Below are 12,532 nucleotides of genomic sequence, written 5' to 3'. Positions count from 1 at the left end.
AAACATAACACAAAACGTAAAGAAAATGCACTAGGGGCAAAACCGTCTTTTCACGCGTACGTTTTTAAAATTCCCGGGACGGGCTGTCACATGGATGCTACTACAATATCATAATTATATTGCTTCCTTAATAAGTACTTTTTTTTTAAGTAAAATTTATAATACTTGGTAATTCTTGGTGATTTATATTGCTTGGATTTCTCGACCTTGAGACATTGTTAGTATTTTTTTTCCTAGGCTCTTAACAATGTTTAAAAAAAATGAAAAATTAATATTGTACAAATTATACGTTTGTCTTTAGCATATACAAAAAATAAATTATCTAAACTACATATTATAAAACACTTATTATCAATTAAAATATGGGCAAAAAATGTACATGAATAAGAAATATGGGCAAAAATGTAATTCTACACAACCAAAATTTGGTTTTTTTTTTTTTAAGCCTCACCTACATGTAAGTCTAATATATCTCTAATTAAAAACTAAAAAAAATAAAATTCTCTCCCTACTCTCACATTTTCTATCACTCTCTTCCTTTGCCCTTCTACTTCAAAAACAAAAATAAAAAAATTTCACTCAGACTTTGTGTGTGCCATGCTCGTATCTAATGAAGTTTGGTTATTTTAGATACGATAAGGCTAAGAGAAGGAAGTGGCATTTAAACAGAAAAGCAAAATATTGGTTACATGGGGGTTAAAATGTATTTTTAATACACATCCATTTTTCAATTTTATCATCAATTACAATATGCATGGTTAAACTATGTTAAAGTATTGTAGTGATTTATTGTATTGTAGTGTCCTAATACTCATATAAATCCCAAACTCAAAAACGAAATCGAAATCAGCATTTGAGAATTGAGAGTGGAGCGGGAAAGGCACCACCGCCTTTTTAAAAACTGTTCCCAAAAATTCCCGTTTTCAAAAGCAACTCAACATCATTTCAATTTACTGTTCGCACTTTCCTTCCCTAATCTTTTTCAAAAATTTCCAAAGCCCCTCTTTCTCTCTCTCTCTCTCTCTCTCTCTCTCTCTCTCTCTCAACCGACCCTTCAAATTTAGGGTTTTTCTCAGAGCGTCGAAATCCGTTCGATTCTCCGTGGATTCCGGCGCGATGCCGAAGTCAGCGAAGCGCGAACGGATCGCGAGTCGAACCCGAGGCGTTGACGATGCCGCGCAGCTCAGAGCCGTGAAGCGCGAGAAGGTCAACGCCGGCGACCGAGTGGATGACGAGTCGTCTCGCCCGAGTGAGCAGGACGCCGTTCGGCGGCGGGCGCTCCGGTCCGACTACCTCGCCGTCAAGAACCTCATCAGTGGTATACAATTTGAGCTTATCGCAAATACAAATTATTCTGAATGTAATTAATTTTGAATTTTTAAATTTTAATACTTTTGAAATTTATTTATTTATTTGCAGAGAAAAGGGATGATTTGATGTGCCCGGATTCGGAGAAGTTCGGACTTCTCATCAATGAAGTCGAGAAATTGCATGAGCAAGGTATTTTATTTTATGTTTAATTTTCTGAGAATTCCAAATTTTGAATTTTGAATATCTTTAAAATATATGTTCCTTATAAGAAAAATTATTACTTTATTTTATTTTTATTATTTTCCATTTTTTTGTATTGCTGATTACTGAGAAGATTGACTATATTGTGAAGAAAAAAAAGAAATGAATTTTCTGTATTTTTTGTGCTATAATTTTGGTTTCTGATGATAAAATTTGGATTGCCCATTTGGGCATTTTTCAGTTCAGAAGCCAAGGGAACAAGTAGCAGATGCAGAGGCACTGCTGGACATAACTAACACATTGTGGACCTCTGTTAAGTCACAGTCCAGTGCCGGAATTAGCCCGTCCGACTTTGTTACTGCTTTGCTTAATGATTTTAGCCAACCGAGAGGAGGGGATGACCCTGTCTCAGTTAATTGGAAGGAAATTGGGTTGGCTGTTTTGCCCATTTTCAAGAATGCTCATGGGTGTTGCACTATGTGAGTTACTTGTTTCCAATGATTGCCCAGTTGTATAAGAATTTTTGTGTGTTGTCACATTGATTATACAAGAAATTCTAGTTCACTCATGGTTATGTTACTTTTTTTCTCTTAGGCTTGGACCCATGAGTACTGAGTTGAAGCAAAGGAAGGCAGTGGTTCGCAGTAAACGTGTAAAGCCTACCACAACGGATCGGCCTGATGAGGTAAAGCTCAAATGGTTGTACAGCTGATATAGTTTTGATTTTCATTTGTTTTAGGAACGTCTCCTTCAGGTTGTATGGGTGTTTCTGATGATATTACTCCTTTGTGGTTTATGCCATGGAACAGATAGATGATACTCAGACGGAAGAGAAAACTGATACTGACAAGAACATGTCAACGATATTTGACATTCTAAGAAGGAAAAAGCGGGTTCGACTTGAAGCTTTGATATTAAACAGAAACTCTTTTGCGCAGACGGTGGAGAACTTATTTGCTCTGTCGTTCTTAGTCAAAGATGGCCGGGTTGAATTATCTGTGGATGCAAATGGTTTTCATACTGTTTGTAAGTAGAATATAACAAAGCAAAGATGGCCGGAGTGAAATAACCATTCTCTAGTTTACATTTGTGTTTTAATTTCTATGCATTTGGCTTATTCAGTCATTCTTTCTCTTTTTTCAGCACCTAGGAATGCTCCTTCTGCTGAGGATGTGGCATCACGGAAGGTGACTTACCACCATTTTGTGTTCCGATTTGATTACAAGGACTGGAAGGTATGTCATAGTGATCGGAAGTTGAAATCATCTTGTCATATTATAACTATCAGTGGCCTTCTCTCGGGTCTTGTATTTTGTGTACTACTCTCGTATTTACATCCTTTTCATGCTCTATCTTGTGTCCTTAAAAGACATACTTTCTTGCTTTGCAGGTAATGATGGATAGTTTGCCTGTTGGTGAGGAGCTGATGCCTCATAGATCACCCGCAAACACCATACCTGCCTCTCAAGAGGAACAAGCAGCATACGATTCCCAAACAGCCTTACCCACAACCCCGATTCGAAAACTCTCCAGAAACCGTGGTCGTGTTGTGCAGGAAGAATCTATTGTAGAAGAATCCCCTGAAAATGATGATGCTACTGGATCTAACGTCTTTCGCAGGTCTAAGCGCAAGCTTTAATTCAGAAATAGATTTTGCCCCGATCACTGCCAGTTTTATGCAGGATTATTTTGTTCAGTTACATGCTGAATATCTGTTTGTGTCCAATATTGTATATTTTGGATAGGAAGATTAGAATTCGATTTAGAAATCTGTCGTGCAGTTGCACTAATTAAGTTAGGTTTTCACACTGCTGTGTGATCAATTATCAGTGTTGACATTCCGCTACATTCGGATTGTAGGAATGTATGGCTTCTTGTATAATATGTTCCGTAACATTTCGACAGAAGAAAAGAGTGATGGAATCAATTGTGCATGCGCGTGCGCGGTGATCTTGCGGTGATCTTGGTTGTTCTTGCGTTGCAAGTCTTACAAGTATGAATAACCAAGTGTGGTAATCTTGGTTGTTCTTGCGTTGTGAGTCTTACAAGCATGAATAACAAGATCGTGCCATATGCACGTGTTTATCCGTGTATTGTGCCTATCCCTAGTGGCACATGCTCAATGTAGATTATCGCTCTTAAAAGATAAAGTGGTGCATGCGTATTGAAAAATTTACACAATTGCATATGTAGTACAAAACCCCATGAATTTGAACTGCTCAAATACCAAAAGCGGGTTCGATTTATAGACAAGTACTAACAAGCGTAAACCAGTATCAAACACAATTTTAAGCTAAACACGTATCAAATCAAGGTTTTTGTTAACTGTTAACGTCCCTATGGTAAAATTTCTCTCATGCCAAAATCGGGCCGTTGGCCACGACATCGGTGATTCAGCGACTCGAGGAAGGGTAGCACAAGCTAACTGCATTTAGTAGCCCACGGTACGATGCGTCACTTGGGATTACCGCTCGGCCAGCCAGCCTAACCATCCTCAGTGCTGAGCCTTCGGAATGTTGAGGTTCTCAAAAATTGGGCTGTCAACTCCGACACCCATTGCATTCAAACCATTGTCTACGTATATAACACCGCCTGTAATGGCAGAGGCCAAAGGTGATGCCAAGAAAGCAGCTGTGTTTCCTACCTCCTCTGTTCAACGAGATTTGAGACTTCAGTATCTATAACCATGGAAAAAACGAAAAGGTACAACAAAACAAAGAGGAGACCGGCAAATTACCTGCAGATAGTTCTTTTTCTAGAGGTGCGTTGGCTGATGAGTAGTCGATCATCATATCGATGAATCCAATCGCTTTTGCAGCACGGCTTCTTAGTGGACCTGAAGTTAATAGAAACAGAACTTGAAGCTTAAATTGGTCATCTTAACAGTGTATGTAGACAAACGTCGTTGATCCAAATGCATTCCAGTATTAATGTAATCCAAAAGAAATGTATGGTACCAGCAGATATTGTGTTGACTCTAATTCCCTTTTTTCTTCCCGCTTCAAAAGCGAGCACCTGAGTAATGCCAAGTCATGTCATAACACTTCTTGGAAGGATATGAAAGTGGGATAAATTATATGTGCAAGTGCATGGAAGAAAAACTCACTCGAGTATCACTCTCAAGAGCAGCTTTTGCAGAGCTCATACCTCCACCATATCTGCAAAAGATAATTTAAGAATCCATCATCGTAAAATATTAGGAAATGTAACTCCATACAAACGGTGATATGCCTAGAAAAGATACCCGGGAATGATCCGCTCGGAAGCAATATATGTAAGAGAAATTGAAGAACCGCCTGTAACCAAAAAGATTATCTTAATTTGAGTAAAACACAAGTAAAAGAAAAAAAATAGTGGATAGGTGACATGGAAGCTTGCCTGGATTAATTATTGGGAGGAAATGCTTGAGTAAAGAAACATAGGAATAACTCGATGCAGAAATAGCGGCGAGATATCCTTTTCTGGATGTCTCCAATAGAGGTTTAACAACCTATTAACGAGATAACTTAGTACGTGTCAGAAGATAGAGAATAGAAATTCTATTATGGTTACTACTGTACCTCTGGTCCGTTTGCAAGCGAGTGCACAAGAACGTCAATGCTGCCAAAATCATTTTTCACACATTCAGCAGCTTCCTGCAAACATAAACGCCAGATTCAAGAAAAAACATGTCGTTTAAAAAAGTCTCTGATGTGTACATTAAGCTGAGAACTGGTCACAAGCTCCAACATGCACGTAAATTTTTTTCTACAAACATTTAGAAGCAAATATGAAATTTAATTTATACCTGGACAGTCCAATTACTGGATCCTGCGTAGCGCTTATTTGTTTTGATCTGCATGAAATTACGCCCAAAAACATTAAGTATATGAATCCAATTTTATTTTTCATTAATATTAACTATATATTTATCTCCTTACCTCCTCGGGGACATCCTCAGGGTTGTCAAACACAGCATCTAGGGGATATACTTTGGTAATCTCCATCAAAGAACCATCTGGTAATCTGTGGTATTAAATATCTTGTTAGAAACTTGGAAACTATTCGTCAATTTTACCAGCTAACAGGATTAAAACCAGATTAAACATCTTACACGCGTGATTCATCAAACTTTCCACGTCGCAGGCTGGACTCAAAAATGTTCAAAGCCTGCACATAGACTCATCATAGTCAGTAAAACATATCCAAAATGTAGAAGATAAAGGAAGATATAAAGTCCTAGCGATCGGGCCAATCAACTTACAGGCACCCATGTTCCCACAAGAATTTCAGCACCTGCAGCAGCTAGAGATTTTGCGATTGCCCAACCATACCCATTATCATCAGCTACACCGGCAATAAATGCCCTCTTTCCTGCACAAAGCACATCCATATTTAGTTGGAAAGGTATTTGCTCACCAAAACACAAGTATTTAATTGGCATATGGACCTGGGAATATATGCAATATTCCAGATGAGAAACAATCTAAAAGCTAACAATTAAAGGAAAATTTTCTGCATATAAACCATCACCGGTTAAATGTAGCTAAACAAAATCTAATACATCATCTTGAGAGTAATGTTATTCCTCCAAGTACACTGGCTATAGCTACAGTCAGCTATTCCAAGTGGATGCATCCGAGATTCCGAATCAAGAGTAATTATCTCAGTAGGGAACCAAAAGCTTCTTTATGATAAGTAGGTACTAACTTTCCGCTTTCTTTATTGCAAAACATTTTTCATTTGGAAAAAGTCCATTACCACAAAGTATGACATAAAAGTGAATTACAAGAGAGAAATCACCAATATGAGCTTCGACAACAAGAAAACACTAGTGAAGAGGAAGAAATTAACTCAAAACAAATAAATACTGAGCAAGCGTGTAGAATCAGATAGCTAGAAAGAATATTAACCTTTCAAATTGATTGGTAACCCCGAGACAGGTTTGTTGTCACTAACCCCAGCCATTGCCTTTGTAACAAACTTATCCAATTTCATAGATGATGAAGTAAAGCACCTCTGGAAAGATTGTACAGATGATATGTGGCATGCACACGAGAGTTTAGTCCATGAAGCCACCTTAAAATTGCCATTAAGCATTGCAGTGCTCAACCCGAAAGCTCTATGAGAAGAGGAAATGCAGGGTCTGGCAGTTGCCATTTGCAGGCTGGAAGCAGCAGTTGTTGCCATCTCCGATAAATGCAATCTCACGAAGGAGAACAGAGATCTACACATTACACTAAACCATAATTAACATCCATAAAACCGCGAAAGTAAAGTAACAATAGGTTCTCGAGAACACAATACTTTCGTACATTATAAAGGAATTCTCTTTTATCCTGATTTGGAGCAAACAACATTGATTTTCGACTTTTATCCAGCATTTCCACCAAATACTTATATTTTTACACTAAGATAAACAAAACCCTTTTGCGGGAACTCCCAACCCATGAAGGAAATCCCATAAATTTGCCTAAATTAAGCTGAACCCAGAAAATATAGACGCATATATCCGCCATTGAAGCTAAATCCAGAAACTTTGGGTAAAAAAAAAAAAATCATAAAACCAGAATAGTAAAACCCTTCTCCACCTTAAACCCCAGTAAATTTCAACACCATCATCTCACATCTGAGGGGGAAAATTTTCCAAACTTCAACTACATTTGACAAAAACCTCAGCACCCAAATAATTGATCTGAACCAGCAGCCCCAACAGCAATACCAGTAACAATTTGAAAAGATGAATGCAGCATAAATTTCTTACCTTTGTGCAATTGGGAGCGCCAATGTGGAGAGCGCAAACAGCAAAAGCTGTGTATTTTTTAATTGGGAAAGAGAAAGGGGAGTTGGAATTTGGAAAGATTCGTTCTTATCAGCTTTGCTCGTTAGAGAGAGAGAGAGGCGCTGACATCTATGATATGCTTCTCAGTGAGGGTGAGAAGTGAGAACCCTCGAGCGAAGAGGAAGTCGGTGGTGTCAATTGTCAAAGAGACCAGAAAAGGAGTTAATTGTAAATGTGGCCCTTGAGCTTTAATGGGTTTTCCACTTTGATCTCCAATTTTCTTTCTTCACAAATTGGTCTTTGAACTTTTCACTTTTCAGAGAAATGAATTGTCATAACCCCATTTTTGCCGCTTACACATTCTCTCTTTATTTTTCGATAAAGCATATCAAAGAAAAATCAACAAGCATAAGTTGGTATAGGAGCGTGCAAAAAGAAAAAACAGGTGTGTAAATTTATTTTCCCTTTTAAACATTTGTTAAATGAAGACAATCGTTACGTAAATTACAAAAAAATTAGCATAATCAATGGTCGGTGCATTTTGATTTGGTCGATTTTTGGTTGTTGGAACGCTGCGTGATGATTTTGGTGGCACGTTCCTTGCCCTGCAATTGGTCCATCTAGATGACTTCCTAGGTCCTATTTGTAGGACTAGGATCTCTAAGTGTTTCTTATCTGTCTAATTGATTGGAGTTTGTGTATCTAATTGTAAAATTGATTAGCCACTAGCACTATGCTTTAGTAGTATTACTGTTTTTTTGATAATGAGATCTCAAGTTCGACTTTCATGCATAACGAGTTCGGTACGTAATTATGATTGACACATATTATTTAGTCCAATTTCCACCCGAACATCTTTATATATAAAAGAAAATGTATAATCGGGCCTTGCTTCTGCAATGAATTGTTTTTTTTTTCAATTTTCTAAGAAAAAACTGTCACAAATTTTTGAAGACTTGTAATACTTTTTGTGATAATTATGTTACGTATAGTGATTAGTTACATTAAACATTTTAATCCTAGTTCTTCCAATTTAATCAATTTTATTGCCGATTAAAAAAGAGTTTGCACAATAGAAATGTTGTTATTTTATAACCGAAAACCAAATACCTGAAAATCATAAATCATATCAGCTAAGAGGGTTAGTTCACTCAATCTCTTTCCTTACTTCATCTATTTCTAAGTTCTCTAATTTTTTATCGCTCTCATTCCTGTTAAGTAAAATGTAAGAAATCGAAATCACAACAACTAAGATGCCCAACAAATTTCCTTATCGTGTTTTGTTTTTGGTCATTCAAAGGCCAACCAACTCTATGTCCATATGTTGGAGTTTCACATGTTCCATCTGGACACGATGAAAAGGTGATCAGCAACGTATAGTAAATTGTTCCGGACTTCCATGCAATCCAGACACGACTAGAATTGTCTGTAATTAATGCAGTTTGTGGCCAATTTGGAATCTCCAACCTCTGTGTGTGTGTGTGTGTGTATAATTGCTGTACACCTGTAAACAACCCAAATCAAAATCCTCCTTTTTCTCTTTCTTTTGGTGATCTTCTTGGAATGCATCTCTCAAAAGCTCAAAACTTCACATTATATATATATTGCTATACACCAGCCAGCCAGAGCTAGGTACGGAGCATCAGAGATAACTCAGATAAGCTTGATACATTTTGGTCCGGTGGTCCTAAGCTTTAAATTCTATCAGTTCCCTTGAAGAGAATGGTATTGAGGTACTGTTTCCTTCGTGAAATCAATTAACAAGAAAAAAAAGCATAAATTAAAATTTATTTTCTCCTCTATTTCTTAACTTTTATAGGTTTTTTTTTTAATATATTTTTCTTAAGTTTTGGTAAATAAATATATATATTTTTTTTAAGGAGGAAGAGAAGAATATGTGGAATAGAAGAGTTAGGGTGCCACCGAAATGTTGGGGATTTCACAATCATTTTGTGGTTTAGAATTTATAGTTGTGAAAATTCTCTTTTTGTTATACTAAACAGAAGCTGAGTCGTAATGAACCTGTACTTGTTCATGAACTTAATTAATAAAAAAATTAAGCATAATAAATCTCCTAATTTTTTGGTCTAAAATCTAAGATCCGAAACTTCAAACTAGTCAGAGATAAGAAATAAAAGCATCTGAATATTACTAGGGAAATTCGTAACTGAAGCCTGAATATGCGGCACTTGTCATCACCAAGCCTTCAAATATATAAGTCATTTGTTACACTCTCACATATCACATGCAAAAGCTTCGAGTCTTTTGATTCTCTTTGATCAAGAACTTTCTCTTTGTTTCTCTTGCGATCGATATATTTTCTCTGTTATACAGTCTCTCTATATAAGCTGCATTAGGGTTTCAGTCTGATTATGAGTTTTCGAGGTTTTTCGAGTAGTTTGGATTGAGATTTTGGGTTGAAAGAAGGGACTAATTAGCTAAAGGGCCATTGTTTGGGGTGAAATATTCTTGTTCAATTTTCCACCATAAATGACAAAAGGGTTTTTCGTGTTTTCTAGTTTTCCGGCAACTTTTGTGAACTGGCCTACTACATTGCTGTTTGTGATTACCGGTCCACGCTCTTCCTCATCACCGGAGTCCGGCTCAACAATTTCAAGAGCAGTGATTAAGTTTCGTAAAAGGTTGGTATATCCAACATATTTCAGCTAGCTTCATCATATATTGTGTAATAATGTAGCCTTAAAGTTAATTTGTTACTAGTAGCACAAAATTAACTTAGTCTCTCGTACAAAATCGGCAGATGATAAGCGAAGCCCCTAACCGAGACATTGAAGGAGCTGAAGTTGTGGATACAAACATCCATGAGATAACTCAGGAGTCCAAACCCACTGTCAAAAAGAGAGTAGGAGGATGGAAACTTGCACTTATCTTGCTAGGTACTCATCATCGATGATATTCACTTTTCCTAGCATATATAGATTTTTCAAATCAAGATTATTAATTTGCCATATCTCTCCAAATAGTATTAGGGAGAATGATATACATTTTTCTTCAGTTATATTCATGTTACGTCTTATTCGGTGCAGCGAACCAAGGCCTAGCAACACTAGCTTTCTTTGGTGTAGGAGTGAACTTGGTTTTGTTTCTGATCAGAGTTCTTGATCAAGAAAGTGCCACTGCGGCAAACAACGTTAGCATATGGACTGGAACTGTTTATTTGTTCTCTCTAGTTGGAGCATTCCTCAGTGACTCCTATTGGGGTCGTTACTTAACCTGCGCAATCTTTCAAGTCATCCTTGTTCTGGTATAGTATATACTTAGCTTTTTGAGATTTCCTAGTGAATTTTTTGAATTGTTCTTCAAAGATACATGTACAACAAAACTTAATGTTCGTTAATCAGGGCTTGGGGCTATTATCCTTGACGTCTTGGCTGTGGCTGATCCATCCGCATGGTTGCGGTGGTGTAGGCAATTACTGCCAGCCAACATCCAAAGTAGGTGTGGCTCTCTTTTACCTATCAATATATCTAATAGCACTTGGATACGGTGGCCACCAACCAACTATTGCAACATTTGGAGCAGACCAATTCGACGAGAGTGATCCCAAACAACAATTTTCGAAAGCAGCTTTCTTTGCTTACTTCTACTTTGCACTCAACGTTGGGTGTCTTTTCTCAAACACCATATTGGTTTACTATGAGGATAAAGGTTTATGGACTCTGGGGTTTCTGGTGTCATTAGGATCTGCTATCTTAGCCCTAGTGTCATATTTGGCAGCATCACCTGGGTATCGCTACATAAAACCATGTGGCAACCCGTTGCCACGCGTGGCTCAGGTATTCGTGGCTGCCTTTAGAAAATTGAGTGTTGCTCCAACCAGCCCGGATAATCTTTATGAGCTGGAAGGAACAAAATCTGCAATCAAAGGGAGTAGAAAGATTCTCCACAGTAATGAGATTTTGTAAGTAATATTGCACTTTAACTGTATATGAGTTAATTAAGTTTACTGTTGTTAGCTCTTAAACAATGTCATCCTGCACTTTTATCCTTTTTATTTTATCATGCCAGGAGTGCAAGATGGCATCTTAAGTGTAATAGAAGCTCTCTGGTTTAATAGTTTTATTGGTTTCCTAATATTTCAAGTTCTTTTTGTTAGGTTTTTGGACAAGGCAGCGACAATAACCGAGAAGGATCAAACTGCAGACGAAACGAATCCATGGAGGCTTTGTACTGTAACTCAAGTTGAGGAAGCGAAATGCGTACTAAAAATGCTACCTGTTTGGCTTTGCACCATAATTTACTCAGTGGTGTTTACACAGATGGCTTCACTTTTTGTGGAGCAAGGTGATGTGATGGAATCCCACATCGGAAAGTTTCACCTTCCGGCCGCCAGCATGTCTGTATTTGACATATGCAGTGTCTTTATCTGCACAGGACTTTATCGCAATTTCCTTGTGCCTTTAGCCGGAAGGTTAAGTGGGAACCCAAAAGGCTTATCCGAGCTTCAAAGAATGGGTGTAGGGCTTATTATTGGATTGTTGGCAATGGTTGCGGCCGGTGCCACGGAAATTGCTAGGCTCAGAGGTGTTACACCAGGTGAGAAGGTAAGCTCACTAAGCATATTTTGGCAAATCCCACAATATGTTCTTGTTGGTTCTTCAGAAGTTTTTATGTATGTGGGACAACTAGAGTTCTTCAATGGACAAGCCCCGGATGGGATTAAAAGCTTTGGAAGTTCATTGTGCATGGCGTCGATATCTCTCGGAAACTATGTGAGCAGCTTACTAGTTAACATAGTAACGCATATTACAGCTAGAGGTGGAGACCCTGGTTGGATCCCAAATAATCTGAATGAAGGTCATTTGGATAGATTCTACTTCCTCATTGCAATTCTAACAGCTTTGGATTTTGTGGTTTATTTGTTTTGCGCTAAGTGGTATAAGGGCATCAACCTCCAAGGCTCCGAGCAGGAGATTGAGATCATGGAAGATCAGAAGGGCAATGATCTCCAAGGTTCTGAGCAGAGAACTCAGATCACGGAAACTCAACATGGAAGTTCATCAAATCAGGAAAAATCACAAGATGAGGCAGCGCTCAACATAGTTTAGACCTTAAGTTTTATGTTCCTTATTTTATGTTCTTTTGTGGCAGTCTTTCCCTTGTTTTGTGTTTGAATGTAAGCTGAAGTTTTAAAATAAAGATATTGCAGAGTAGAGGATGACTTCTCCTTTTTTCACTTTAAACCCTAGCAATTTCAACACGAGATCGAGTCACACTTTGGAACATTTAGTAGTCAAG

General features: G+C 37.8%; 3 protein-coding genes across 4 annotated transcripts; 2 read left to right on the top strand and 1 right to left on the bottom strand.

The window, feature by feature from the left end:
- The first annotated feature begins 854 nt into the window (after positions 1–854).
- LOC103940969 (non-structural maintenance of chromosomes element 4 homolog A) lies at positions 855–3,416 on the top strand. Its single transcript, XM_009351144.3, has 7 exons — positions 855–1,318; positions 1,420–1,500; positions 1,754–1,991; positions 2,107–2,197; positions 2,322–2,538; positions 2,656–2,747; positions 2,903–3,416. The coding sequence occupies exons 1-7, from the start codon at positions 1,117–1,119 to the stop codon at positions 3,149–3,151; spliced, it is 1,170 nt and encodes a 389-aa protein (XP_009349419.1). The 5' UTR covers positions 855–1,116; the 3' UTR covers positions 3,152–3,416.
- Positions 3,417–3,700: 284 nt separating this feature from the next.
- Positions 3,701–7,461, bottom strand: LOC103953997 (enoyl-[acyl-carrier-protein] reductase [NADH], chloroplastic). Its single transcript, XM_048570025.1, has 13 exons — positions 7,256–7,461; positions 6,405–6,718; positions 5,756–5,865; positions 5,606–5,661; positions 5,433–5,517; positions 5,300–5,347; positions 5,073–5,147; positions 4,891–5,002; positions 4,757–4,808; positions 4,619–4,670; positions 4,470–4,527; positions 4,250–4,348; positions 3,701–4,161 (listed from the first exon to the last, which is right to left on the bottom strand). Exons 2-13 carry the CDS (start codon positions 6,679–6,681, stop codon positions 4,007–4,009), a joined length of 1,179 nt encoding a protein of 392 aa, XP_048425982.1. The 5' UTR covers positions 6,682–6,718; positions 7,256–7,461; the 3' UTR covers positions 3,701–4,006.
- A 1,367-nt stretch (positions 7,462–8,828) lies between these two features.
- LOC103954070 (protein NRT1/ PTR FAMILY 7.1-like) lies at positions 8,829–12,470 on the top strand. Of its 2 annotated transcripts, XM_048570116.1 has the most exons (6): positions 8,829–9,006; positions 9,793–9,915; positions 10,035–10,170; positions 10,321–10,538; positions 10,636–11,195; positions 11,391–12,470. In XM_048570116.1, the coding sequence occupies exons 3-6, from the start codon at positions 10,035–10,037 to the stop codon at positions 12,340–12,342; spliced, it is 1,866 nt and encodes a 621-aa protein (XP_048426073.1). In that variant the 5' UTR covers positions 8,829–9,006; positions 9,793–9,915; the 3' UTR covers positions 12,343–12,470. The 2 variants fall into 2 exon arrangements, with proteins under 2 accessions (XP_048426073.1, XP_009364152.1); XM_009365877.2 differs by lacking the exon at positions 8,829–9,006 and having other exon boundaries at positions 9,101–9,915.
- The last annotated feature ends 62 nt before the right edge of the window (positions 12,471–12,532 follow it).

This window comes from the organism of the source record quoted next, unplaced genomic scaffold, assembly GCF_019419815.1.
Source record: "Pyrus x bretschneideri cultivar Hongxiangsu unplaced genomic scaffold, Pyrus_bretschneideri_v1 Contig51, whole genome shotgun sequence".
Lineage (NCBI taxonomy): Eukaryota > Viridiplantae > Streptophyta > Magnoliopsida > Rosales > Rosaceae > Pyrus > Pyrus x bretschneideri.
This window is presented reverse-complemented; position numbering and strand designations above follow the sequence as displayed.